Source organism: Leptonychotes weddellii, chromosome 1 (genome assembly GCF_054177405.1).
Source record: "Leptonychotes weddellii isolate Sample4059 chromosome 1, ASM5417740v2, whole genome shotgun sequence".
In the NCBI taxonomy this organism is placed as follows: domain Eukaryota; kingdom Metazoa; phylum Chordata; class Mammalia; order Carnivora; family Phocidae; genus Leptonychotes; species Leptonychotes weddellii.
The window spans coordinates 106,969,508-106,995,294 of record NC_138369.1 but is presented as its reverse complement, the minus strand read 5'-3'; the positions used below and the strand labels follow the sequence as shown (position 1 = coordinate 106,995,294).

Below are 25,787 nucleotides of genomic sequence, written 5' to 3'. Positions count from 1 at the left end.
CGTGACATACCCACCCAGGACTGTGACATGAAAGAAATAAGCTTGTACTAAATTTGAGCCATTACATTTCTGGTCTATTTGTACAGTATTTTATCCCATTCTACTTAATACAATATACATCTGTCTAATTGGTTCTTCTTCATATCTTTCCCCTCTTGCTACATATATCCCACTTCTATTACAAAATTTTTATTCCCTGTATGCCTTCAGTATATCTTCTGCCTGCTATCAGCCTCATATAAATATTCCGAACCAGAGCACTGATTTATGAAATGTGGTATTCCACATACACTTGTATTACGGTTATTGATGGCTCAACTACCTTGTGATTCACCATGGCGCAGGGGCTTTTTCTGCCAAGAACAGGCACAAAGCCAATCATTTAGCAATCTGAACTTCTTACTTTATAAAATTAACTAGCCTTCATTTGACTTTGTCCAATTTATAAGTACACAATTTATCTAGGTTATTTTGACTTGTTTCCAGTATTTCTGGCATACAAATACATATACGCAGTACATCACTAGTCATGGATTAAAACTGATTAAATAAAACTGGGTCCCAGCCTTACCTCTGAAAGGTTAACTGATAAAAGCTATCCATACCAGCACAACATCCTTTATAATGTCTCTGTATGACCTTCCCACCATCTAATCGTGGTATCATCTGAGCTAAACTATGTTTCCCTGGGTTGTTGATGATTACATTTCTCATAATTAAATCAACAGCATGAGAAAATCAAGATATATGTGCCCTGCTTCCTCCAGATCTTTCCAATGGTTCTTGAGAAAATTAGGTTATACTGATACGATTCAGTTTTCCATACAGCTACCATTAATTTTTACCCAACGCTCTATGTTTGCTTAAATATAGTAAATTAATATCCTGGTGATATATATTTTAACATATCCCTCCCTCACAATGTGACTGTGACTTCTTACTTACTTAAAATTCCACACATATATTCACCTCTCCATCATTTTGGTGGAAACAGATAATTAATATAAGTACAATGCTCAGAATTAGGGAAAAGGAGTTCTATACCTTGTACTAGTTGTTCACTTTTTGCTACCAAATTTTAAGATACCAATAAATAGGAATATACCTAAAGAAATTAACAAATATGGTAAAGCTATTCATAACAGCAACAGTTAAAGAATATTATTATTAAATTCTTATTAAAGAATAAGAATGGGGGTTGTTCGAAAGAAGGATTTATTTGTTTGGGAGCTAGTGTTTGCACCGTCACCAGAAATGTCCAAATATAGATGGGATGGCTGCTTAGCAAACACGCTCACATTCTGTTGTCAAAACACATCTGAACTAGAGACTGCTTCTTAGTTCTTAGTGATTATCATCAACTTTAGTCTTGCTCTTAAGCAAAGGAAGAGTGACCATACAATGACCTAGGAAGTACCAATCAGAAATATATGCTCAGTAGTTGCTGAGACTTTGCTCAGAAGTCCCAAGCTACTGAACACAGTTCCTGAGATGACTTAAGAGCCAAAGAGATGATGACACTGCTCAAGTTCAGTTATTTATGGCTTCCAAAACCATGGCTCTGTTTGTCATTGCTAAGAAAGTGAACCAAGCCAGTCACCTGAGGAGAGCCTTTTCTCAACATCACACAATCTGGGGTAGCCTCGCCAGTCAACCACAAGGGCATCGAAGTCCTGCACCAGCTTACTCTACTACCATAAAAACTTGCCTCCTTTGTTTCCCTTCCCTCAGGGTTCAGAAAAGATGAAATACACATCTCCTCGGACTGATTTTTTTTCTTTAAAAGCATACACTAATGGTGAAAGTTTCAGAGATTAAGACAAGTTTTTGGGGGCAGGCAGATCCCGTAAGTCAAATAATTCTACCTAAATATATATGGTACTTTTCAGTTTATATTTTACGGAGATTGTGTGATTCAAAGTGTCTAAATCATGCTCCTAAACCTATATTCCATGAATGATACCAAGATGTTCAACTGTTAAAATTGAGTAGCAGTTTCTTTCCTTCCCTAATAATTTTTCCTTAATTTGAGGAGAAAGTCCCTATGAAAAAGAGACATATTCATATTAACAGAATAAAGGAAAACAAATCATATGATAATCTTGAGAGATGCAGAAAAGGCTTCTGACAAAAATCAACACCCATTCATGATATAAAACCTCTTAGCAAAGTAAGAATTGTGGGAAATTTCCTCAACTTGAGAAAGGACATCTATCATCACACTTAACTGTGAAAGACTGACCACTTTCCCTTTAAAACTGGGAACAAGGCAAGGATATCTGCTCTGATCACTTCTATCCAACATTTTAGGATGTCCTAGCCAGTTCAGTAAGGCAAGGGGCGGGGGGAAGAGCAGAGACTAGAAAGGGTAAGTAAAACTATTTGTACGTGATGCGTATATACAGTTGACCCTAAATCTAAGGGTTTAAACTGTGCAGGCCCATTTACATGTGGATTTTTTTTCTTTCTTTTTTTAATTAACATATAACGTATTATTTGTTTCAGGAGTACAGGTCTGTGATTCATCATCTTACACAATTCATAGCGCTCACCATAGCACATACCCTCCCCAATGTCCATCACTGAGCCCCCACATCCTCCCCTCCTCCCCTCCATCCAGCAACCATCAGTTTGTTTCCTGAGATTAAGAGTCTCTTATGGTTTGTCTCCCTCTCTGGTTTCATCTTGTTTCATTTTCCCCTCCCTTCCCCTATGATCCTCTGCCTTGTTTCTCAAATTTACATGTGGATTTTTTTCAATAAACGTATGGGAAAATTTTTTGGAGATCTGTGACAATTTGAAAAAACCCAGACACAAACTGTGTAACCTAGAAATATCGAAAAAATTAAGAAAAAGGTATGCCATGAATGCATAAAATATATGCAGATATACTAGTCTGTTTTATCATTTACTACCATAGAATATACACAAATTTATTATAAAAAGTTAAACTTAATCAAAACTTACATACACACTTACAGGCCATAAATGGCATCATTTGCAGTCAAGAGAAATGTAAACAAGCATGAAGATGCAGTGTGAAATCAGAACGACATAAAATTAACTGTAGTATATACTGTACTACTGTAATAATCTCATAGCCACCTCCTATTTGGAGTAGGCTCAAGTGTTGTTGAGCATTCACTTAAAACGCCATGTGATACTAACCTAATCATCTCCACATGAGCAGCTTGCCTCTCCAGTAAAAGGCATATCATAGTAAAAAATGATTTCTCACAGTTATTTTTTATCATGTTTACTGCAATCCACAAACCCTGAACAACACGACAGAACCCATATGAACCCCAGAACCCCATCAGTTCAACACCAAGGCATTAAAGGGGCCCACCTGCCTCCAAACACAATGTCTCTAATTCAGCCTCTAGAGCAGGGGATCATAGGGACCATTACGGCTCACTGTACACGGTACTCTATGGAAAGGAATGTCAGTGCTGTGGAAGAGAACTCCAATGGGAGAGAACAGCACGGAAGTCTGGAAGGATTACACCATTGAAAGTGCCATCAAACCTGAAACAAATTCCTGCTGGAGAAAACTGTGTCCAGATGTTGTGCATGACTTCACAGGATTCACAACAGAGCCAATGAAAAGAAATGAAAGAAACTGTGGATACAGAGGGGGAAAAAAAAAAAAAGGTGGGGGTAAAGGGTTTCGAGATATGAATTTTGAAGAAATTCAAGAGCTAATAGACACCACACCAGAGGAATTAACAGAAAATGACTTGAGTGTTTCCAAACCTGTGCCGAGACAAGGAGGAAAAAGATGTATACAGAGCAAGCAGTCCCAGCAAATAAACTGTACCCGCCAAGCTGGCAGATTAGACAGTCCGGCAGACAAGAAGGGTTCTGCTTATTCCAGACTGCTATTTACTTTTATGCTATGGACTCTTCTATAATACTAGCACTGAGGCTAAAGCCAATGGTGGAAGGAGGATCGGTACCTTACAGAAACATTTTTAGAGAAGTGACAAAGCAAAAAATATCAGACAGAAATTCCAATGTATTTCCATAAAGTTACCCCACGCATGCCTGACTCCCCTTCCACCTCCTCTACCTCTGCCGTCCCCTCAGCCTACTCGACGTGATGGTGACAAGAATCATCACACTGTACAGTTAATAAGTCTATCTGGTGTGTGTGTGTGAGCATCTTCGTGTGAAAATCTAATAACTATGGCAAGAACTGCAGGACACATTTTTATGTCCTCATCAACAGCATCACCTAAGTATTCACCATATAAAACATCACGCACAAGCTTGTATGCAAGTGGACAGCCTCTCCTGCACAGGCATAAGCTGACTGATATTTAAAGTAAAATTAATAATGTGTTGTTTTTCATATTGTTTTATAACTTTGTTTTCAAAGAATAACACTATCATACAGTATGACCCTCTCTCTCCTACTTGGAGAAACTGTTATCAGCCTATCACCAGAGGTTAAACTGCTTAAAAAAATGTAATGTTTCCAACACTGCATTTCAAATATGACAGTAATACTGTATGCCAGAAAAATTTTAAAGACTATTTATTTATCTAAGAGAGAGAGAGAGCGCGTGAGGTGAGGGGGATGGAGCAGGTTAGGAGGGAGAGGGAGGGGGCAAGAATCTCAGGCAGACTTCGTGCTGAGTGCAGAGCCAGACCCAAGGCTTGATCTCATGACCCTGAGACAAAACCAAGAGTTGGACCCTTAATTGACTGAGCTACCCAAGCTCCCCTGCCATAAAAATATTCTAATGATTTATTCATTAGCATATAGGCTAAGCTACCAAAAACAATCAGATTGTTGCTTGTTAATCATTATACCTGTAAATAAACATGAATTTCTTTTTCACATTGTCTTTCGTTTTTGATGTCTAGTGTTAGCAGTATATATAACAGCTATAGTGTTTTTACCATATAAAACAATACTGATGTAGGTACTGACGGACAAATGATTCATCTTGTAAGCGAACATCAACTTATGGTATCAACAGAGTACTGTAAATGTATTTTCTCTCATGATTTTCTTAACGTTTCTTTTCTGTAACTTACTTTATTGTAAAAATACAGTATATAATACATATACAAAATATGTGTTAATCAACTGTTTATATTATTGGTTAGGCTTCTGGTCAACAGTAGGCTACTAGTAGTTAAGTTTTAGGGATTCAAAAGCTATATGTGGATTTTCGACTGTGGGGAGAGGTCAGCACTTCTAACCCCTGCACTGTTCAAGGGTCGACTGTATAGAGAAAATGCTAAGGCAACAACTTACTGCAATTAATAAATTAATTTTATTAAGGTTGCAGATCAATTTAAAAAATTATATATATACACGTGTGCATATAAACAAAAACTTAAGATGTAAAAATACTATTTTTACAATAGATTCAAAAACATCAAATATGTAGAAACAAAACTTTTAAACTATGTACAAAACATCAATGCTAAAAACTATAAAATACTGCTGAGAGAAACTGAAGACCTAAATAAATGACAAAATATACCATGTCCATGGATAAAAAGATTAAGATAGCAGTGCTCCCCATACTGACGGATTCAATATAGTCCCGATCAAAATCCAACTATGCTCTCTTTATAGGAAAATCAACCAAACTGATTCTAAAATGTATAAGGAAATACAAAGGACTGGAATAGTCAAAAATTTTGAAAAAGAACAAAGCTGGAAGGTTTACAATACCTGATTTCCAGACCTTTTAGCTGCAGAACCAAAGACAAGTGTGGTACTGACTTAAGGAGAACAGATGAGAGGGCTCCAAAGGCCCATTTGATTTACAAGAAAATACCAATGCAACTCAATGGAAAGTCTTTTCAACAAATGGTGTTGGACCAACTGGATAAATGTGTGGGGGGAAAAAAAAGGCACCTCAATCCCACCTCTTACCACACACACAAGTATTAATTCAGGATGGATCACAAGTTTAAACATAAAAGCTAAGATTAAACCCTCTAGAAGGAAAACAAAGGAGGATATCCTTGCAATCTTGGGGTAGGAAAGAATTCTTAAGCAAAATACAAAAGCACCAACCATAAAAGAAAAAACTAGATAAAGAGGACTCAATAAAATTTAAATCTTCTGCTCATATGAAAATGAAAAGGCAAGAAACACGCTGGAAAAAATAATTCACAATATGTATATCTAACAGAGGACTTGTGCCCAGACTACCAGATTACATATATATATGTATATATACATATATATAGCCTACAAATCAAGAATAAAAAGACACTCAAAACAAAAATGGGCAAAGTACTTGAAAAGACACCTCAAAAGGAAAATGTACAAATGATCAATAGCAAGTGAAAAGGTGCTCAACATCATTAGTCATCAGGAAAAAGCTAACTGGAACCACAATGACATACAATTTCACATCCATCAGAATGGCCAAAATTAAAATGACCAATACCACGTACTAGAAAAGACGTGGGAGTGTAAAATGGTATAATCCCTTGGAAAACAGTTTGGCACTTAAACATACACCTATCCTATGATTCAGTACTTCCACTCTCAAGTATTTATTCAGGAGAAACCAAAATATATGTCCACCAAAAAACTGGTGTGACAACACCGTATGCTGGTGAGGATGTGAAGCAACAGGAACTCTCATTGCTAGTAGGAATGCAAAATGGTACAGCTACTCTGGAAGACAGTTTGGCAGTGTTTTTTTTTTTTGTTTTTTTTTTTAACAAAACTAAACATATTTTTTTAAAAGACTGTTTTTAAGTAATCTTTACACCACTATGGGGCTCAAACTCACAACCTGGAGATCAAGAGTCACATGCTCCACCAACTGAGCCAGCCAGGTGCCCCTAAATGTATTCTTACCATACAACTGTCCTCCTTGGTATTTACCCAGAGGGGTTGAAAACTTACGTCCACACAAAAGACTGCTCACTAGTGTTTTCAACAGCTTTACTTATAATTGCCAAAATTTGGAAGAAACCAAGATGTCCTTGGATAAACTGTTATTATTCAGTGGTTTAAAAAGAAAAATGCTATCAAGCCACGAAAAGACATAGAGGAAACTTAAATGCATATTACTAAGTGAAAGAAGACAATTTAAAAAGGCTACACACTATATGATTCCAAGTGAATGACATTCTGGAAAAGGCAAAATTAGGGAGACAGTAAAAAGATCAGTGGTCACCAGGAGAAGGAGGGGAGGGAGGGAAGAACAGGCAGAGCACAGAGGATTTTTAGTATGATACTGTAATTGTGAATTGTGTATGTCTTTCTGGATTTGTCCAAACCCATAGAATATACACCACCAAGAGTGAATTGCAGTGCAAACTGTGGATTTGAGGTAACTGAATGTAATCAATGTAGGTTCAACAACTGCAACAAACGTACCACTCCGATATAACAAGGGAGGCAGTGTATGTGTGGCGGTAGGGCGTAGATAGGGAATCTCTTTGGGAAATTGTACCTTCTGCTCAAGTTTGCTGTGAATCTAAAATTGCTCTAAAAGATAAAGTCTACTGGGGGCCTGGGTGTCTCAGTTGTTAGATGTCTGCCTTTGGCTCAGGTCATAATCCCAGGGTCCTGGGATGGAGCCCCACGTCAGGCTCCTTGCTCAGCGGGAAGCCTGCTTCTCCCTCTCCCACTCTCCCTGCTTGTGTTCCCTCTCTCGCTGTGTCTCTGTCATATAAATAAATAAAATCTTAAAAAAAAAAAAAAAGATAAAGTCTATTAAGAAAAAAGGCTTGTAGGTTAGGAAATATCTCTTAGATATGGAATTAAAAACACAAACCATAAAAGAAAAAAAACAGGTAACTTAGACTTCATCAAAATTTAAAACTTTTTCTATAAAAGGCACCATTAAGAAAATAAAAAGCTAAGTCACAGACTCAGAAAAAATATTTGCAAATCATATATCTGATAAAAGACTTTTTAGAGGGATTTTTAAAAACATGAATATTTGTATTAAACATTTTAAAGAATATTTTTTAAATTTTGAAACTAAGGTAACAATGAGAACCCAATTTTAAAAATGAGAAGATTTAACTAAACATTTAGCCAAAGAAGATATATGAATGACTAACGAGCACATGGAAAGGTGCTCAACATCATTAGTCATTAGGGAAATGTAAATTAAAACTGCAATGAGATATCACTACACATCCACTCGAACAGCTATAATCAAAACAATATTGAGTGTTGGCAAGAATGTAGGGAAATCAAAACCCTCATATACTGTTGGTGAGACTCTAACATTGTACAGCCACTTCTGGGAAAAGTGTGGCAGCTTCTTAAAAGGTTAAATATAAACTTACCATGTGATCCAGTAATCACACTCCTAAGAATCTACCCAACAAACATAAAAACATAGGTCCACATAAACACCCATACATGATTTATAATGGCCAAAAACTGGAAACAATTAAAATGTCCATCAACAGGTAAATGGATAAACAAAATATGGTACACATCCGTAAAATTAAATACTATTCAACAATACAAAAGGACAAGCTACTGATATATGTGGCAACATGGATGAACCTCAAAACTATTACACTAAGTGGAAGAAACCGGACACAAAAAACTGCATATTCTAGGATTCCATTTATAGGAAATATCCAGAAAAGGCAAAAGACAGAAAGTAGATTAATGGTGTCTTGGCTGTAAGGTGGCATGAGCCAACTTTGGGGTGATAGAAATGTTCTGAAATTAGAATGTGGTGATGGGTGTAAAAGTCTATAAAAATATAAGAACTGTACCCTTATGATGGATGGATTTTAGGGCATGTAAATTATACAATAAAACTTTTTTTTTTAAACTTGTACAAGAATGTTTATAACAGCTTTATTCAACATAACAGCCCCAACCCAAATGATCTTCCAAGGAGAACAGATAAATTGTGGTATAATAAAAAATGGAGTATTATTTATTAATAAAAACCAAATTACTGAAATACACAACATGCATGAATCTCCAAAACATGTTGACAAAAAGAAGCCAGTTTTGTTCTGGCTTCATTTCATTTATATGAATTTCAAGAACAGGCAAAGCTCACTTATGTTGCTAGAAATCAGGGCAGCTTTTGCCTCTGGGGTAGGGAGACTGACTGCAAAGGGGCATGAGAGAAATTTCTGGAGCATGAAAATGTTCTATATCTTTTTTTTTTTAAAGATTTATTTATTTATTTGAGAGAGAGAGTAAGAGTGAGTGGGGGGAGGAGTAGAGGGAGAGAGAGGGAATCCTAAAGCACACTCCCCTCTGAGCACAGAGCCCCTACGTGGGGCTTGATCCCAGGACCCTGAGATCATGACCTGAGCTGAAGTCAAGAGTTGGATGTTTAACCGAATGAGCCACCCAGGCGCCCCCAAAATGTTCTGTACCTTGACAGGGATGTTGTTTATCTGGGTGCATACACTGATCAGAACACAACACTTGGGGCGCCTGGGTGGCTCAGATGGTTAAGCGACTGCCTTCGGCTCAGGTCATGATCCTGGAATCCTGGGATCGAGTCCCACATCGGGCTCCCGGCTCGGCGGGGAGCCTGCTTCTCCCTCTGGCCCTCTCCCCTCTCATGCTGTTTCTCTCTCTCTCTCTCAAATAAATAAATAAATAAAATCTTTAAAAAAAAACACAACACAACACTTAAGAGCTGTGCATTTTATTGTATGCACCTCGATGAATTTTTAAATGATTAAAAATGCCCTCCAAAACTTCACCAAAACCTTACTACTAGACAAACTCTATCACGTTTATTTCCTGAAGGTAGGATAAGTGTCTATTTGGAAACCATAACATGTCAAATAGTTAATAAAAATGAGTGGCTAGTGATTTAATACTCTTTTTCAAATGTTTTAATTATATCATGATACATATATATTTAACTTATGTGTGTTATGGAACAGAATCAAACTCATTTATTCTTTGCATATTCATTCACTCATTTACTCCAAAAATATTTATGGAGGGCTAAAAATATTTTCCAGGCATCCAACTTCAAACTGCAACTCAATCACAAACACAATACTGATAGTTCACTTTTTCTTCATGTCAGAATCAGAGTATACCTTTCAGAACGATGTTTGGTTACCATGAGTTTCCTGGTCTGGTAATGGAAAGAAAAAGGGTCAGACAACCTAACAGTCTCAGACTTCTGAAGCAAAACCACATTTGGTGCCAATCAAGTCCAGCAGATTCAGGACTAGCAAATGAGGTAGGCATTTTGGGCTTCCACTAACCACAGGTCCACACACCCACCCACACACCTGCTCTCCTCCGCCCTGAAGCTGCTGCCTGGACAGTGGCATCTCTAACAGCTCATGACTCAGGCTAGGAGGAAAGGAACGCTGCCACCACAGGAAGCCTCCACCCTTCCGCCCCCAAGCCCCCTCAGAGGCACAGCTTAGAGTCTGCGCTAAGCCAGGCCTGGAGATGCGATGATGAATGAGTCTGTCTACAGCCCACACTGGCCAGTGCCCAGGAGGGTAGTGTCAGGGTACTTCCTACACTCCTCGTACTTTCTCAAGACCGTTTACAACGTTTATGGCTTTTGATCCAGTATCTCCACTCCAGGAATTTATCGTAAGGAAATAATCAGAGTTGAAGGAATGAGCAGCTCACTTTGGCATACTTGTAATTGCCTACAGAACACTCTCACGCCCCCAAAGAATCAGAACAACTTAAATGCCTGACAACAGGGAAGTAGTCAAATGAATCATGATGGTCACACTACCTGCAGCCATGAAAGACAAGCTTTGCAGGAAAGTGTACTGGAAAATGCTGACAATATAATGTTAAATGACAGAAGCAAGCTACAAGCTGTATATATCAGGGCTTCTCACAGGGGGCAGAGTGGAACTCCCCCTGCTTCCCAGAGATTCTGCTGATCCCGGAATCAGTGTTACTGAGGGGAGTGAGCTCTTGTCCTCAGACCATCTTACAGTAGGGGCGGATGGGAGACTGAAAACCAGTGGTACAGAGAGGACTATCCCAATACTGGGTGAATAGGAAAAATGTATGTGTATAGATAGATCAGGGGTAATCAATGCCAGGCTCCCTGTGATTGGTAAGATCGTGGTCTTGGAAACCAGTACTTCTTAAACTTGTGCGGGTCTTTTCAAAAAATGGATTCTGGGGCCGCCTGGGTGGCTCAGTCATTAAGCGTCTGCCTTCGGCTCAGGTCGTGATCCCAGGGTCCCGGGATCGAGTCCCGCATCGGGCTCCCTGCTCAGCGGGACGCCTGCTTCTCCCTCTCCCACTCCCCCTGCTTGTGTTCCCTCTCTCGCTGTGTCTCTCTCTGTCAGATAAATAAATAAAATCTTTAAAAAAAAGAAAGAAAGAAAGAAAGAAAAAAGGTAAAAACCCGGTCTTTACTCCAACACTTCTAGCACCAAATGTGAGGTTTTCCACACCAAGCAGTTCTGACACTGCCCAGAGTTAGCACAGACCCCCAGGGTGGGGGTTCAGCCCCCCCCCAAGAAGGCTGCTTCCCATTCCAGATGCCAGCCACAAGTCCAGGTTGTCACTTACACTTCTACCAAGCTAAAAATTGGGGGTTCCCACAATGCCCCCCTCAGGTTTAACAATTTAACAGCTCACAGAACTCAGGGCAACACTTTACTATTACTGGTTTATTATAAAGGCTACAATTCAGGAAAAGCCAAATGAAGAGATGCACAGGGCAAAGTACGAAGAGAGGGCGCAGAGCTTCTACACCTGCTCTGGGCACATCACCCTCCCAGCACCTTGATGTGCTCACCAACCTGAAGCTCTCCAAATCCCACTACCTAGGCATGACTGATTAAATAATTGGCCATTAGTGATTAAGTCAATCTCCAGCCCCTTGGCGGGGGAGTAGAGGCTGAAAACTCCACCCCTCTAATCACAGGGTTGGCTCCTCCGGCAACCAGCCCCCATTTGGTCAGAATGATCTCATTAGCACAAACTCCCTTATAATGGAAAGGAGCTTATTCTGAATAACAAAAGATACTCCTCTCACCAGGAGCTCTGTACCAGAACTGGGGATGAGGACCGAGTGTATTTATTTCTTATTATATCACAGAATCAAAGGTTTATGTATATGCAACTTAGAATGATTCACAATATCAAAAAATAAGCACCCACCTAGTTCTCTAATAGTAAGGGAATGGCTCAAAAAAGGTTGAAATAGCATGTTGTTATTACGCACCGTATTTGTAATGACATGAAAAAATGCAGTGGTAAATTTTAATCACAGTATGAGAACTTTGTTAAAATGCTAACATAAAATGAAGTAAATGTTTATAACATGTTAAAATCATTATTTTTTTAAAAAAGCAAAACACAACAAAACTGGCAAGAAATATGCCAAAATGTTCACGTCTTTGGGTCCTTGAACAGTGGGGGTAATAGAGGATTTTTTTTTTTTTCCTTTCACCTTTCCAAAATAAAATAAAATGGAAAGGAAGAAGCCTGCGCGTGATGAGGATAAAGGGATGCAAGGGCACCCATGGAAAGTGGAGGAGGCGGTGGAGAGAAGCCCATCCAAGGGCCGGTGACAGAGAGCAGGCTTGGGGGCTTCTTAGCTGGGGGGTGGGGTGCGAGTGTGAGGCTGTAAGAGAACTCACTGGAACACCTGGCTGGGGGTGGAGGGAGAAAAATGGGAGAAGGAGGACAACTGGTTTAGTGCAGGTAGGCTGGACTGCTGAAGCTACAAGTCTGGATATGGGCCAGGAGGAGGAAGGGGTCCAGCAGCCCACTCCCTTCCTCCCTGACCCCCAGCTGGTGCTTCCACAAATAGGTCTGGGCAGAAGCTGTCAACAGGGGAGCCCACAGCCTCAGATGGTTGGAGGGGGCTGCCTGTGCCTCCGCTCAGCCTCCCTGGACACAGTGGGTGCTTTCTGCTTCCTAGGAACACCCCAACTATCAATCTCTCCCTCTCCCTCCCCAGGATGTCAGGGCTCCTCAGAATTCCTTAAGGGGGTAAGGAATACACACTCACCTTGACCTCCTCTAATGAAGCCCAGTGCTATGTTCCCACTTCTGGGCTCATTTCTGGCCCGAGTCTCACTTTGCTTTGGCACCTCTCCTGGTAGGCAACGAAAGGCAATAGAAACAAATACCACTGGCTGATGATCAAATTAGCTCCTCTGAAAACTACAAAGTGCCATGTAAGTGTTAGTTAATAGCATCTTCCTTACTTCTCCGAGTTAAAGGGTAAACCTGCCAGTGTACCCGCTCTATGATTTCACTTCTAAACAGGGGGCAAGCTGGACACAGGGCTTCATTGTACCTGTGTCAGGATTTCACAAAACTTTTGTAAACCTCTCCCAACACTCCTATGAGACCCACTTATCCCCAGCTGACGGAGAGGCACTGGTCGCACGTGGCACCACAAGCCACCAGAGAAGGTGGCAGAGGTGGGGCTGGGACTCCTGCGTCCGTCCCTCTCTTCCACGCTGACGTCAGCCTGTTCTTCCACCACAGGATGGAGTCTGCACCCACATGGAATGCCAGGAGATTCCACTGCTCTCCAGAGTCAGTGCAGATTTTAACTCCCCCAACAACAGAGCCAAAGCTCAGGGTTCACTGTCGTGGGCTCAGGCCTCGCTCTCTTTGTCGATTCCAAAGCTGCTGCCGCATCAAACACCCTGTTAGCATTTGCCATGGATAACATTTCTCTAAGGCTACGAGGCTGCTCAGATGGGCAGCCCGTGGCTCACTCTGAAAACAGAGGGGTCAGAACTGGGAACCATCTCTCCCCTGTAGCCTGCCTTCTAAAGCCATGGGGGAAAATGCTGCAAATAAAGGCAAAAGTGAAGGAGGCAGGGCTCTACCAACAACAATAATAGCTAAACCCCGGTGAATCCTTATTCCGTAAGGCTTGATGTGCCATGGAATCCACACAGCTCTACAAGATGGGGATTATTATTACATCCGTTTTGCAGAGGAGAAAACTGAGGCTCAGAGTGGTTAAAAAAAAAAATTGGTCAAGGACACACAGCTAGGTAGAAAAACCAGAAATAAATCCAGAGATCTGGCTACAGTCCACACCCAGGATCCCTCCACCTCACCTCTGTTAGGTCTGGCCAATAACCAATCAGCCGCTTTCCCTTGCCATCTGTCTGTTTGACCAGGGACTCAGTAATCTCCTATCTGAGGGAGCACGCACCCACAAACCTGAATCTGAGTTCTGAAAGGATCCAATCAACTGGCTATTCTGGCATTTCCCAAACACCTCAGTCTCTAAACTTGTGTCTTTCAACTAAACAAGGCATTCTACTTACAGCCCTCACTTGTTCTTTTCTATCACCTTACTGTATGTATATGCCTACAGACAGTTCTAGTGACAAAGACCCCAAAACATCACCTGACATTTCCTCAAAACCACTCCACGAGGTTCCATTTGTGGTATTTTCTCTTCCTTTTTGACCCTCCCCCCCACACCCGATCTGTGAACACTCAAGACTTCAGGGGAAGGAAACAAAGATCAAAACAGAAGCTTCAACTGTAATAAAACTCCAGATATAGACAGAGGTGAGAACATCTGTTCCATGACCCTTAACTGAAAGTGTCAAGATGAGGAAATTGGGCCATCCTTCAACTTGTATCACAGAAATCTCTAAGGCTGGGCTGTGGGCATCTCAGTTCCTCCTTCCTGCAGAGCCCTCGTAAGCAAGCAGCGTGTAGCAGACCTGTCCCAGGCTGGAGATGGGCGGGCAGGAACGGAGGGTGGGGAGTACCCTTGCAAGTCCTCAGAACCCTCAGAGCAGCTCCAGAGAGCCAACACCCAAGCTCCAGGATCCATGTGGATCCCAGTGGATCCCTATCCCCACGGGACACCCTGGGGAATCCCAAGGTGCACGAGACCCATACTCCCACTCACAAAGAGTTAGTGGTTTGGGTATTGGGGGCATTCCTTTTCTCCACTGTGGCTTGCCCACAATGCAGCACTCCATCTGTGTTGTAGAGCAGGGGCAGGAACTAAAGTTGTGTGTGATAAGCCCAAGCAGGCAGGGTGCAGGGAAATGACGTACCTTGTACCTCTGACATGCAAACACTGCAGAGAAAACAAGACTCTTCATTCCCTCAAGTGAATATGCACTTTCCCATTTTTCTTGAGACAAGAGCCTCTCGACCTTTTTTTTTTTTTTTTAAAGATTTTATTTATTTATTAGAGAGAGAGCGAGCACACAAGCAGGGGGAGCAGCAGAGGGAGAGGGAGAAGCAGACTTCCCGCTGAGCAGGGAGCCTGATGTGGGACTTGATCCCAGCTGGGATCGTGACCTGAGCCGAAGGCAGCGCTTAACTGACTGAGCCACCCAGGCCCCCCTCGACCTATTTTTGTTATCCCCTTTTGGACAGAGGCATCCACAAAAAGACTGCTCACTGTGGGAGAAACAGCATCGCCGATGTGTGGGGCCCTGCCTCGAGATGGCAGACGCTTCAGGGAGTAGCGGAGACCAGGGGAACCCGGGGGGCTGCTCTGCGCCAGGGAGGAGGCTGCTCCGTACTGCCTTTGGGAATCCCTGGGCACAGAATATTTCAATCTCCCAATCTGCACCACTGGTTCAGTTTTAACTCTGCTGGCCTGATAAAACATCTGTTGGTTGAATATGGCCCATGCCCCCAGTTTGTAACCAAGGCAGCTGAGAGTGGTCAATAAAAGACGGCTTGCCTAGGCTAACCAACTCGGGTGTGGAGCTCAGCTGTCTGCAAAAGGCAGTATTCTTAATCTCAGGAAACAAACTGAGGGCTGCTGGAGTGGTGGGGGTGGGAGGGATGGAGTGGCTGGGTGACAGACAGTGGGGGAGGGTATGTGCTATGGTGAGCACTGTGAAGTAAGCCTGTTGAATCACAGACCTGTATCTCTGAAACAAATAATACATTATATGTTAAAAAAAAAAAAAAAAGAAGATAGCAGGAAGGGAAAAATGAAGGGCGGGAAATCGGAGGGGGAGGTGAATCATGAGAGACTATGGACTCTGAGAAACAAACTGAGGGTTCTAGAGGGGAGGGGGGTGGGAGGATGGGTTAGCCTGGTGATGGGTATTAAAGAGGGCACGTTCTGCATGGAGCACTGGGTGTTATATGCAAACAATGAATCATGGAACACTACATCAAAAACTAATGATGTAATGTATGGTGACTAACATAACATAATAAAATAAAAAAGGCAGTGTGGATAGCACAGAGGCTGGAGAATCATGTAAACACTACAATTCAACAGATCTGAGTTTGAATCCTGGCTCTACTCTTACTAGATGCAAGGCCTCAAGTGAACTATTAACCAACCCCTCTTAGCTACAATTCCATGTGCAAAATGGCTGATGATACCAACTCTGAGAGATTTGTGAGACTTAAAAAACGTGTGTGTGTGTGTGTGTGTGTGTGTGTGTGTGTGAAGACTACCATGAACCCTTCATAAATGCCAAATTTCTTTCCCCCATATCTCTAAAGAATTGACTTGGCTGAGTCTTAGCTTCTTTAGATTTCATTGTCCTCATCTGTTAGAAACTAGAATCATGCTCCAGCACCGCTGTTCTAACCCCACAGGATGGCATGAAGTGGTGCAGATGAAAGCAGGGTGCTTACAAACTAGAGAAGTATGATTGACCTGATTGCCAACAGCTTTTCCTCTCATTTCAAGGCCAACAAAGCACTAATTTGCTTCCCTAATGTGTTTCTACCCTTCCATAACGTGATGCGGGCAGAAGATGGAATCACAGTTGTAGTCATTCCTTAAAACTGCTATTAGCAATCAACTCCTCAGGGCTGAATCCCCCCACCCTCACACAGAGGCCAGGAAACATTAGGTCACTGACCGGTCACTTAAGGGCCCAGCAAGTTTGTTTTCTCTCTCCACGTTCTTGTTTCAGAGAACTGAGGTAGAAAATAAAGTCACTTAACCAGCTGCATCTTTCTTTTAGCCACACAAAGAAAACTGAGCCACAGGCCAAACGGCTACACTTAAGTATCATCAAAAATTCACTATGACATTTTCCAACTGTAAGGGATTTTTGTCAGTTCTCATTTTCCCACACCCTGTGACAAAACTGGGACATGCTTTGGCATTTCCTCCACGGACTGACTTACGGCATCTTTACAACTTCTTTCCACTAGTGGAACCACACCAGCAAGGGCTAGGTTGATCTAGCACTTCAACTTTCAACGATCACAGTATCATTTACTTAGTTTTTCTCTTAAAAGCAAAGAGGCATTATAGTCAGTTCCACCGAAGCTACTAAGAAATGCAGGTTTATCTTTTAGGAGTATGCCTCTCCCCAACCCAAATTTTAACAGCCCCCTCACACAATCGCCACATTCCCAAATTACTAATCAAGCATGACAGAATGAGTAGGAATTGTATGATAAATCTAGAGAAAAAAAATGAGCAAGTTGGATGACTATATAGATATTACTGCCCACGTCCCTCTCCTTCAAAGCAGGTTCTTGGAAAGCAAAAAGAACAGGGCAGAATGTTTTAGGAGTCAATTCTTTGCTAAATATTTACACATCATGATGCCTAAGGCAAACAAGGTGAAAAGGACAATACAAACAGATAAGATCTCTTTCAGGCAGTAAGTACATCTCCACTGACCCTGTGATTTGTTTTTATAATGTACACTTTTTATTGATGTATAGCATGCTTCCACAAGTATACACACATCTTAAGTGGGTAAGTCGTGTGTTTACTACTCTGAGCTCTGTTTTTTTGATGAGCATTAACTTGGAAAGTATTTGGGCAGTTCAGAAAAATTGCTAACACATTTTACACAACCTGTCTGTTGGCACACAATTCAATCTCCAGCTTGCTAATACTCTTTGTATAAAAAAAGCTGACCCAGCATCCACCTGCATCAACTTGATCCCCTCAGCTCGGTCACACTCAGCAACACCCGATGCCTTCAGAGCAAAAAAACCCAAAGATAATAATAAAGCAGCTCCGCGGGAGGGAGAAAAAGACGACTTTTTAATGAGTCTGGAGAGGCAGGCTTTACACCCGATTTACAAAGAGTGAGGGTCTGCAGAACGAAGGTCTGGAATCTAGAAACACCAGCAGTGCCTTCCAAACCTACCTTCTGCAAAAATAAAGTTCCATTGGTGGTGATGGTGGTGGTGTTGCTTTTAAAGGAAAATGCCAAACATACCAAAGTAGAGACAATAGTGTAAGGAATTCCATACTCCACCCTTCATCCCGTTAGCGACAACTCACAGCCAATCTCCTTTGGAGCTCCCCCCCTCACTTTTCCACTAGCAGCGCTCCCCCAAACTAAATTATTTCGAAGCAAATCCTCCACCTGTATTTCAACTTCAGTATGTATTTCTAAAAGATAAAGCTTAAAAAAAAAAAACCATAATCATAATGCCATCACCAAAAATAACAAAACCAATCTTAATACTATCAACTAGCCAGTAAAAATTCCTTTATCAGCTCAATTTTTTATGAACTTTTTTCCTTCAGGATCCAACCAACATTCGCACATTGCATTGCGTGTCAGATCTCTTCAACAGTGTTTAAACTGCAGGTTCTCCTTCCCAGTGATTCTCAGAGCGGCCAGGCTGATCTCTACTGGCAATTCCCAATAATTCAATACCGCGGATACCACAAGAAGATTCCAGTCTTAGAGGCTTGTCAAGAAAATCAGATACGTATATTAAGCAGTCGTTTCTATAATTAAAGAAGTTAAAAAAAAAAAAAAATCTTTAAAGTAGAAGCGAAACGATTTGACCCGAGCGATTATTAGCAATTCTCAGAGCCAAACGCTCAATCACGTGTCCTTTGCAATTCTGATCCGTGTGGGTTTATTTCTGGGGTTTGAGCACACCCCCGCCTTACCCGAGTCATTTGCACAAGGTGGGGCGAAGCGAGCGCGTTTCCTCCCTGCTGGACCTTCCTTCGCCAGCTGGGTCCTTGCGGTCGCCTCTGGAATTCCGGGGGTGGGCCCTGCCGCCAAGTCCCTGGGCTCACCTGCTCAGGTGAGAAAAGGCAGCTTCAGCTAACGAGTTCCGGAGGGCAGTCCCAGGTTATCGAGGGAGAATTTTGAGCCAGCCAGGACAGAGGAACCAACCAGGACGCCACGGTCTCCGCGAACAAACAGCCCCGCAAAAACCTTGAGGCTTAATCCCAGCGCCGGGCGCGCGGGGGCACAGTCCCCAACGCCGAAAGGCGAGGAGAGGGAACGCAGAGTCCGCCCCAACGAACACACGTGCGTCTGTGTACGTGACTGATTACACCCACTCCTGGGTGCCAGAAGAATAAAAATTACATACATCATTTCTAAAACATCACCTATTTTATCATGTTTAAAAGCTATCTCCACTGGAGAGACAGGGTGCGAGTATCTGGCCAACCCAGGCCACCGGGTTTCATCCCCGGGCCCCCGGACCCCAAACCCACGACAGACAGCCGGCGCGGAGACTACGCGATAACCCCCAAGCCCAAGCGGTGAGGCTCCGGCGTCTGCAGCTTTCCGCCAAGGGCCCCCGCCCCACTCCACGATCTCTTAAGTGGTGGAGAAACCCCAGCCTCTGAATCCCTGAAAGAGAAATTCGTCTCCCTCCTCGACGCGCCCAGCGCCCGCCGGAGAAGCCGCGAGCGGCGCGGGTGGAACGGACCACCCGAAGCCCGGGGCGGGCAAGCAGCGGCGAACTGCCGGCCCTCGCACTCACCCGACGCGTCGAGGGTCCCGGCTCGCGCTCCGAGTCCCCGGCGCTGGGCGCCAGACCAGACACCTGCTGCGCCCGGCCCCAGGTGACCGCCGGGAGAGGGGCGGGAGCCCCGCGCGCCCGCCCGGCTCCGCCCCGAGCGTTACCAGGAGGAGGGCGGGGGCAGCGAGCGCGGCCCCTGAGATTGCGGTGGGACCCCGCCGCCGCTAGGCCCGTTGCGACCAGGAAGTGCGGGCGTCCGAGCCGGGCAGCCTGTGAGCGCGCACGCCCCGTCGCGACCCCGGTGGGAGGCTGGCCGGAGGGACGCCGCCTGCTGGCGGGGGGGCGAAAGGCGATGGAGGATGGGGAGAGCCGGAGCCTCCCGCGGCTCAGTGAGACCCCCTTCCGCGTACCAGGCCTGGAGGCCCTAGCCCCAACCCAGGGAGCTCCTATATCTGCAGGGTGGGCAGGGGACCATTGGCAGTTGTCTCCAGATGAAGGTACACACAGGGTGACAGAGCTTGAAACATGCATGCCACCAAGCAACTGCCTGTAGTGCACTATGAATTCACCTTTTTATATAAAAATCTGCAAATAGCACATTTGCAAATAGCACAATTGTATTGCATTGTCTTATTTTTCGTCAACAACGGTGCTAAAATGTTGTATTTATTCAGTAAGTATTTGTTGAATACCTACAATTTGCCAGTCGTTGAAACATTTAAAATGTGGCACAATTTCCTCCTCCTTTTCATGCAGAGCCCTGAACGAGGGGAGTTGGCCTGAGCCTCTCTTAACCTCTCAGAGAGCCTGGCCTGGCTTTACAAGGAATCTAGTAAACGCCCGCCAGAGGGTGCAATAAGAACCGAGCGGTGGTAGAAGTAAGTGCGCGCTGCCAAGGGAACCGAGGACCTCCCCAGAGAAGAGTTCCTGAAGGGGAGAGGTGAGCTGTCATGAAGGACTACAGGATTCACCGGCATGTGAAGCGTTCCAGCCGGGATTCCACCGTGAGCAAAGCCAGAAGCAGAAAGCTAGGCAGGGCGTGCATATTCTGGTAAGAGGAATGGTATGTGAGTCAGTATAGCTGAGAAGGAGAGGATGTCAGCTGAGTTAGAGCCGGGGCCGTGGGGGGCCAGATGGTGCTCCTATAAAAAATAACAGCTGCCATCTATGGAGTGTATATTAAAACAGGAGCTGGACATGCATCACTTGAAACTAAGCTCACACCCGCCCTACAAGGTAGGGTTATTACTCCCCCAAGAACGAAATGAAGACTTACTAGTGACAGAGTTGGGAAGAGGTGACTCTGAGGGGCTAGCCTCACTCTTACTGACACTTTCCAGGCCAATCCAGCAGACTGAATTTGTCTTCAGGTGCTCCCAGCATCCCCAGATAGCCCCGGAGTGCCTTCTGCTTTCCCTCCATTCCCAAAGCCTGTGTCAGCAACTGCCCTCAGGCTCCGCCTGTCTGGAAAAGATTCCAGAGCTGGTGGCTGTGCGCATCAGACGCCTTCCCAAGGAGAAACTCTGTCTCAGGGGCCTGTGGAGGGACTGAGGCAGAGCCCTTGGTTGTTCCCCAATGTCTCTTCTCTCCTTCCATGATAACAGAACTGAAGCTGGATCCTAGGACCACTTAGAACAAAGACTACATTTCCTTGCCTTTCTTGCAACAAAATTCAACAGTGGTGCCCAGAGCCCCTAGAATGCCCCTGATCCTGTAGCACTTCTGAGGTAACTATTCCTCCCCCAACATCTTTGATCTGCCCAATATTCTTCATGGGGCGGACATTGCTCACTGCCTTCCTGATCTCCATTCCCCCTTTCTAAGAGAACCCAGATTTTGTTAAGAAAGGCAATAGGCGGAGTGGGGGCGGGGCGGGGGGCGGGAATGCTCATCTTCCCAGAGATCTTTGCGGGACAGTCAAGATGACTTGATTCTGGCCACTGAGATGTAGGAGGAAGTTGCCTAGCACATCCTGAGATTGTACTTTCCTAATACAGTTGCTACCGCATTTCTCCTTCTGTTTCCTTCCTGCTGTGAGGTGCTTGTAAAGTTGGAGGAGGAGCAGCTGTTTTAAGACACAGGGCAACACACCAGGGGCTGTGTCACGAGCAATTGAATACAATCCTAATGGATACGCTATTCTTTCCCAAGAACAAGCCTCAAAAATCAATCCTGATTAATACCCTCCCTGTTACAGAGTAGTAATAGCAGAAAGAGGATGGGTTTTGGCATGAGATAATCCAAGTATGAGTTTCAGCACTTCCTTTTTTTTTTCTTTTTTAGCTAACGACTTTGGACAAATTTGTGAAATTAGATTATGTATTGTAAAGTCAGAAGTTGTCATAAAAAACACAAGGCACAGTGCCTGACATACAGTTAGTGATTAATAAATGATCACTGAGATATTGAGATAATTCTTATCTAATGGTTTTTAGCCTCCACTAGATGGATACCTGGCCTTATGTGGATTCAGAATCACATATCCACTTTCCAGTTTCAACCCTTAGACAAATCTTTTTGCCTATTCAGATCTTAGATGCTTTGTAACAGCAAAGCCAATCTTTAAGTAAAAACCATCACTTGTCTAGTATCTTGTTTCCTCAATTTCTAGACTATATCTGCTGTACCAAAAATTGTTTTTAAAAAAAGAATAGAGAGGCGCATGGCTGGCTCAGTCCGTAGAGCCTGCCACTTTTGATCTCCTGGTTATGAGTTTGAGCCCCATGTTGAGCCTACAGTTTACTTAAAAAAAAATAATAATAAATAATAAAAAAATAAAAGAATAGAAGTATGTGCTTTGTAGTGACTAGTCATGAATTACAGTACCCTAGTTTGACAAATGCAGGTGCATATTTGTTTGACTCTTTTTAAAATAAGAAACTCTAATTTCAATGCTTCTAGGTTTGCATTTTTAATTACCAAACAAAATGATTTCATGGTCCAAAAACATGCTTTTGTTGAAACTGCATCATATCCCTCTTTGCTGAAATTGAATAGCATTAAAAATGAGTATTATTCGGGGCGCCCGGGTGGCTCAGTCGTTAAGCCTTTGGCTCAGGTCATGATCCCAGGGTCCTGGGCTCTCTGTTCCACAGGAAGCCTGCTTCTCCCTCTCCCACTCCCCCTGCTTGTGTTCTCTCTCTCTCGCTGTGTCTCTCTCTGTCAAATAAATAAATAAAATCTTTTAAAAAATGAGTATTATTCGCTTAGATTTTTAATTAAAAAATATACATGCTTTCAACTACTACAGGTTTTTTTAATTTAAATTTTAGGTAGTTAACATACAGTGCAATATTGTTTTCTAGAGTAGAATTCAGTGATTCATCACTTACATACAACACCCAGTGCTCATCATAAAAAGTGCCCTCTTTATTTTTTATTTTTTACTTTTATTTTCATTTTTTGGGGAGAGGGGCAGAGGCAGAGGGAGAGAGAGAATCTTAAGCAGGCTCCATGCCCAGCACGGAGCCCGATTCAGGGCTCAATCTCACAACCCTGAGATCATGACCTGAGCCGAAGGAAATCAAGAATCGGATGCTTAACTGACTGAGCCACCCAGGCACCCCTATAATTTTTTTTTTTTTTGTCAATCGCTCAGACATCCAAGGAAGGCACCCCTATAATTTTTAAGTTAAAAAAATTACCATAATTTAACCTGGTTAATTATTTAACCTGCCTTCTGTTACTAAACATTTAGGTTATTTTTAGTTTTTCACAATTACAAACAACATTGCCTTGAACATCTTTGTCCCTACACTTCGGCCCATTCCTGTAAGCTGACCACATCTCCCCACTCCACTGCTACCTTCCCATCCTGCCAACTCCAAGCCACTATCCATTTGTTGATTGGATTATTTGAATAGCCTCCTGAATGGCTCCCTGTCCTGCCCTCTTTCAATCCAGCAGCTGGAATAGTCATGTTAAAATGTCAGGTCATATATTATCCCTCTCTGCTCAAAACTTCCCAGTGGCTTCCTTCTCAAATTCAGAGAGAAACCAAAATCCCTACAATGGCCTATAAAGCTATACTGTCTGCCCCCAAAGCCATTACCTCTCTGAACCATGTCCCACTCTGCTCCAGCCACACTAGCTTCCTAGTGGCCTATTTTTTTATGTGCCATGTATGCTTCTGCCTCAGGGCCTTTGCACTTGCCATCTCCTCTTTTCGTAACTCTTTTCTTCCAAATACCATAAGACTTAATCTTTTACCTCTTTCAAGTCTTTACTCACATGAACGTCTTCCCTGGTCACAAATTACTAAGTGCCTAACACCTCCTGGTTCCCCTTCCCGCATTCTCCTTTCCCTTTAGCACTTTTCACCTTCTAACATATTGTATCTTTGAAGTGTTACCTTCTTTACTATCTGTTTTCTCTCTACCATTCCACCTCAGGATGTGAGTTCCAAGAGGGTAAGGATTTTTCTTTTTCTTTTTTTTTTGAGAGTAGGGATTTGTTTGTTTATTGCAGTATCTCCAGGACCTAGTAGTTTTTAGTATAGACTTGTTGAGTGATGAAAGTGTGTTTAAATATGTAAGAGAAGTTCCTAGAATAGAAGTACAATTTCTGGGTCACGGGGATTTATGTTTAAAATTTTCATCAACACTTCCATATTGCCCTTTCAAAAGGTTGGAACAACATTCCTACCAACTGAGCACTGTTTTCCCCTCACACTTACCACTTTGACCACATACCTGTGTTTCTTAAATGTTATTTGAAGGGCTTATCAGACAGAGTGTCAATGACAAACAACAGAATCCACTCTAGCTAATTTAAGCAGAAAAATAAATTTTTTAAAGGGAAGCTCACAGAATCTCTGGACAGATCAGAGGGCCAAATGCACCTCTGCAGGCAGGAATAATGCCAAATTGTACCTTGGTGACTGCGCCCATGAACACCCCACTGCTGGTGCCTCTGGGCCCAGATGCCCAGCTTGCCCTCCTGGACCACCTGATTGATTGTTTACATTGATGATGTCAACCCTGCAACTCATTGTAATAATTCTTGTAATAATTCTTGCTATTGATTACCTTAGTTTGATATTTAAAGGATTCACTGCTCACCAACGATCCATTAAGGAGGCAGTGTCTTTCCCATTCTTAAATTCTTTATCTTAGACTGCCTTTTGATTTTCTCAATTTTGCAAGTAACTTTTCCGAGAAGGGTTGATGGGTGCCATATTTTGAGTCACCTCTCCTTATATCTATCATCTTAACTCATTGTCTTTCCTTTACCTCAGGCTTCTCTATTTTCTCAAGCCCATCTTCCAAGTCACTGATTCTTTTTTTCAGACATCTCTATACTTCTTACCATTTCTGTTGTGGTTTTTATTTCCAAAATGCTTTCAATGTTACATTTCATTTCTTTCCTGGTTGATGCCATTTTACTTCATCTTACTCTCTGATCTCTTATATCTCTTCCTGAAGCTCTTGAATCATCGGTTCTTTTTAAATTCTTTGGGAGAATTATTTTTCTTAAATATCCTTCCATATGTGTCTCTTTCTTTTAGTTGTGCCAATATGACCTAAGTTGCACTTTCTGTGTTCAACTTACCTCCAGATGTGAACAGTTATATCTGGGTCTGCCTGTTGTTCAAAAACAATTTGGAGAGGGTCAGTGGAGTGAGCCGGCATAGTGGGCAGCTTCAAAGTGAAAATGCAGCCTCAGAATGCTCTTGCCAAGTTATCTGTATTGTCCTTGTTCTGGGTGGGAGGAGGTTGCCCAAGTGGGAGAGAGTTGTAATGATTCCTGGATGATAGCTGGTGATTTGGGGTTTAACCGTGCTTCATGGGCTCTGGTCAGCACCTGCCAAGCCAGCTTTGGTTTCCTCTCCCTTCTCATCTCCAAGCAATTTAATTAGATTAGATTTCAGAGAAAATAAAAATGACTCAGGAATTCAGTTTTATCATCAGCTCCACTTTCTTCTGGGTCTGTCCACAATTCTGTTGCTGTTGGGTTTGTTTTGTTTTTGCTTTTAATGGTTAACAGTTATGGAGAAGTAAACATGGGCCAGGCATAGTTCTAAGTGTTTTATAGATATTCCCTGATTGAATCCTTCCAACCACCCTCATTTTTACGATCCCCATGTTACAGATGAGGAACCAGAGGCACCAAGAGATGAAAGAACTTGCTCAAGCCACATGATGTACAGAACAGAACAGGGTTTGAGTAACCAGGGCCACTGCACTTC

At 42.7% G+C, this 25,787-nt stretch overlaps 1 protein-coding gene across 11 annotated transcripts in view; it reads right to left on the bottom strand.

Annotated features, from left to right (window-relative positions):
- GPR160 (G protein-coupled receptor 160) overlaps window positions 1–20,146 on the bottom strand; it is a 119,419-nt gene extending 99,273 nt beyond the window's left edge. For 6 of the 11 annotated variants that reach the window (XM_081829395.1, XM_081829393.1, XM_081829394.1 and 3 more), the window contains exons 1-2: window positions 19,622–20,146; window positions 18,789–18,920 (exon numbers count right to left, since the gene is read on the bottom strand). In XM_081829395.1, the coding sequence (XP_081685521.1) occupies window positions 18,789–18,920; window positions 19,622–20,131 (642 nt within the window). In that variant the 5' untranslated portion in view covers window positions 20,132–20,146. Of the gene's footprint in view, window positions 1–10,236; window positions 11,066–12,950; window positions 13,038–18,788; window positions 18,921–19,621 lie in introns of those variants that run through there. The other 5 variants (XM_081829391.1, XM_031031233.2, XM_081829399.1 and 2 more) reach the window with 5 other exon arrangements.
- Between the last annotated feature and the right edge of the window lie 5,641 nt (window positions 20,147–25,787).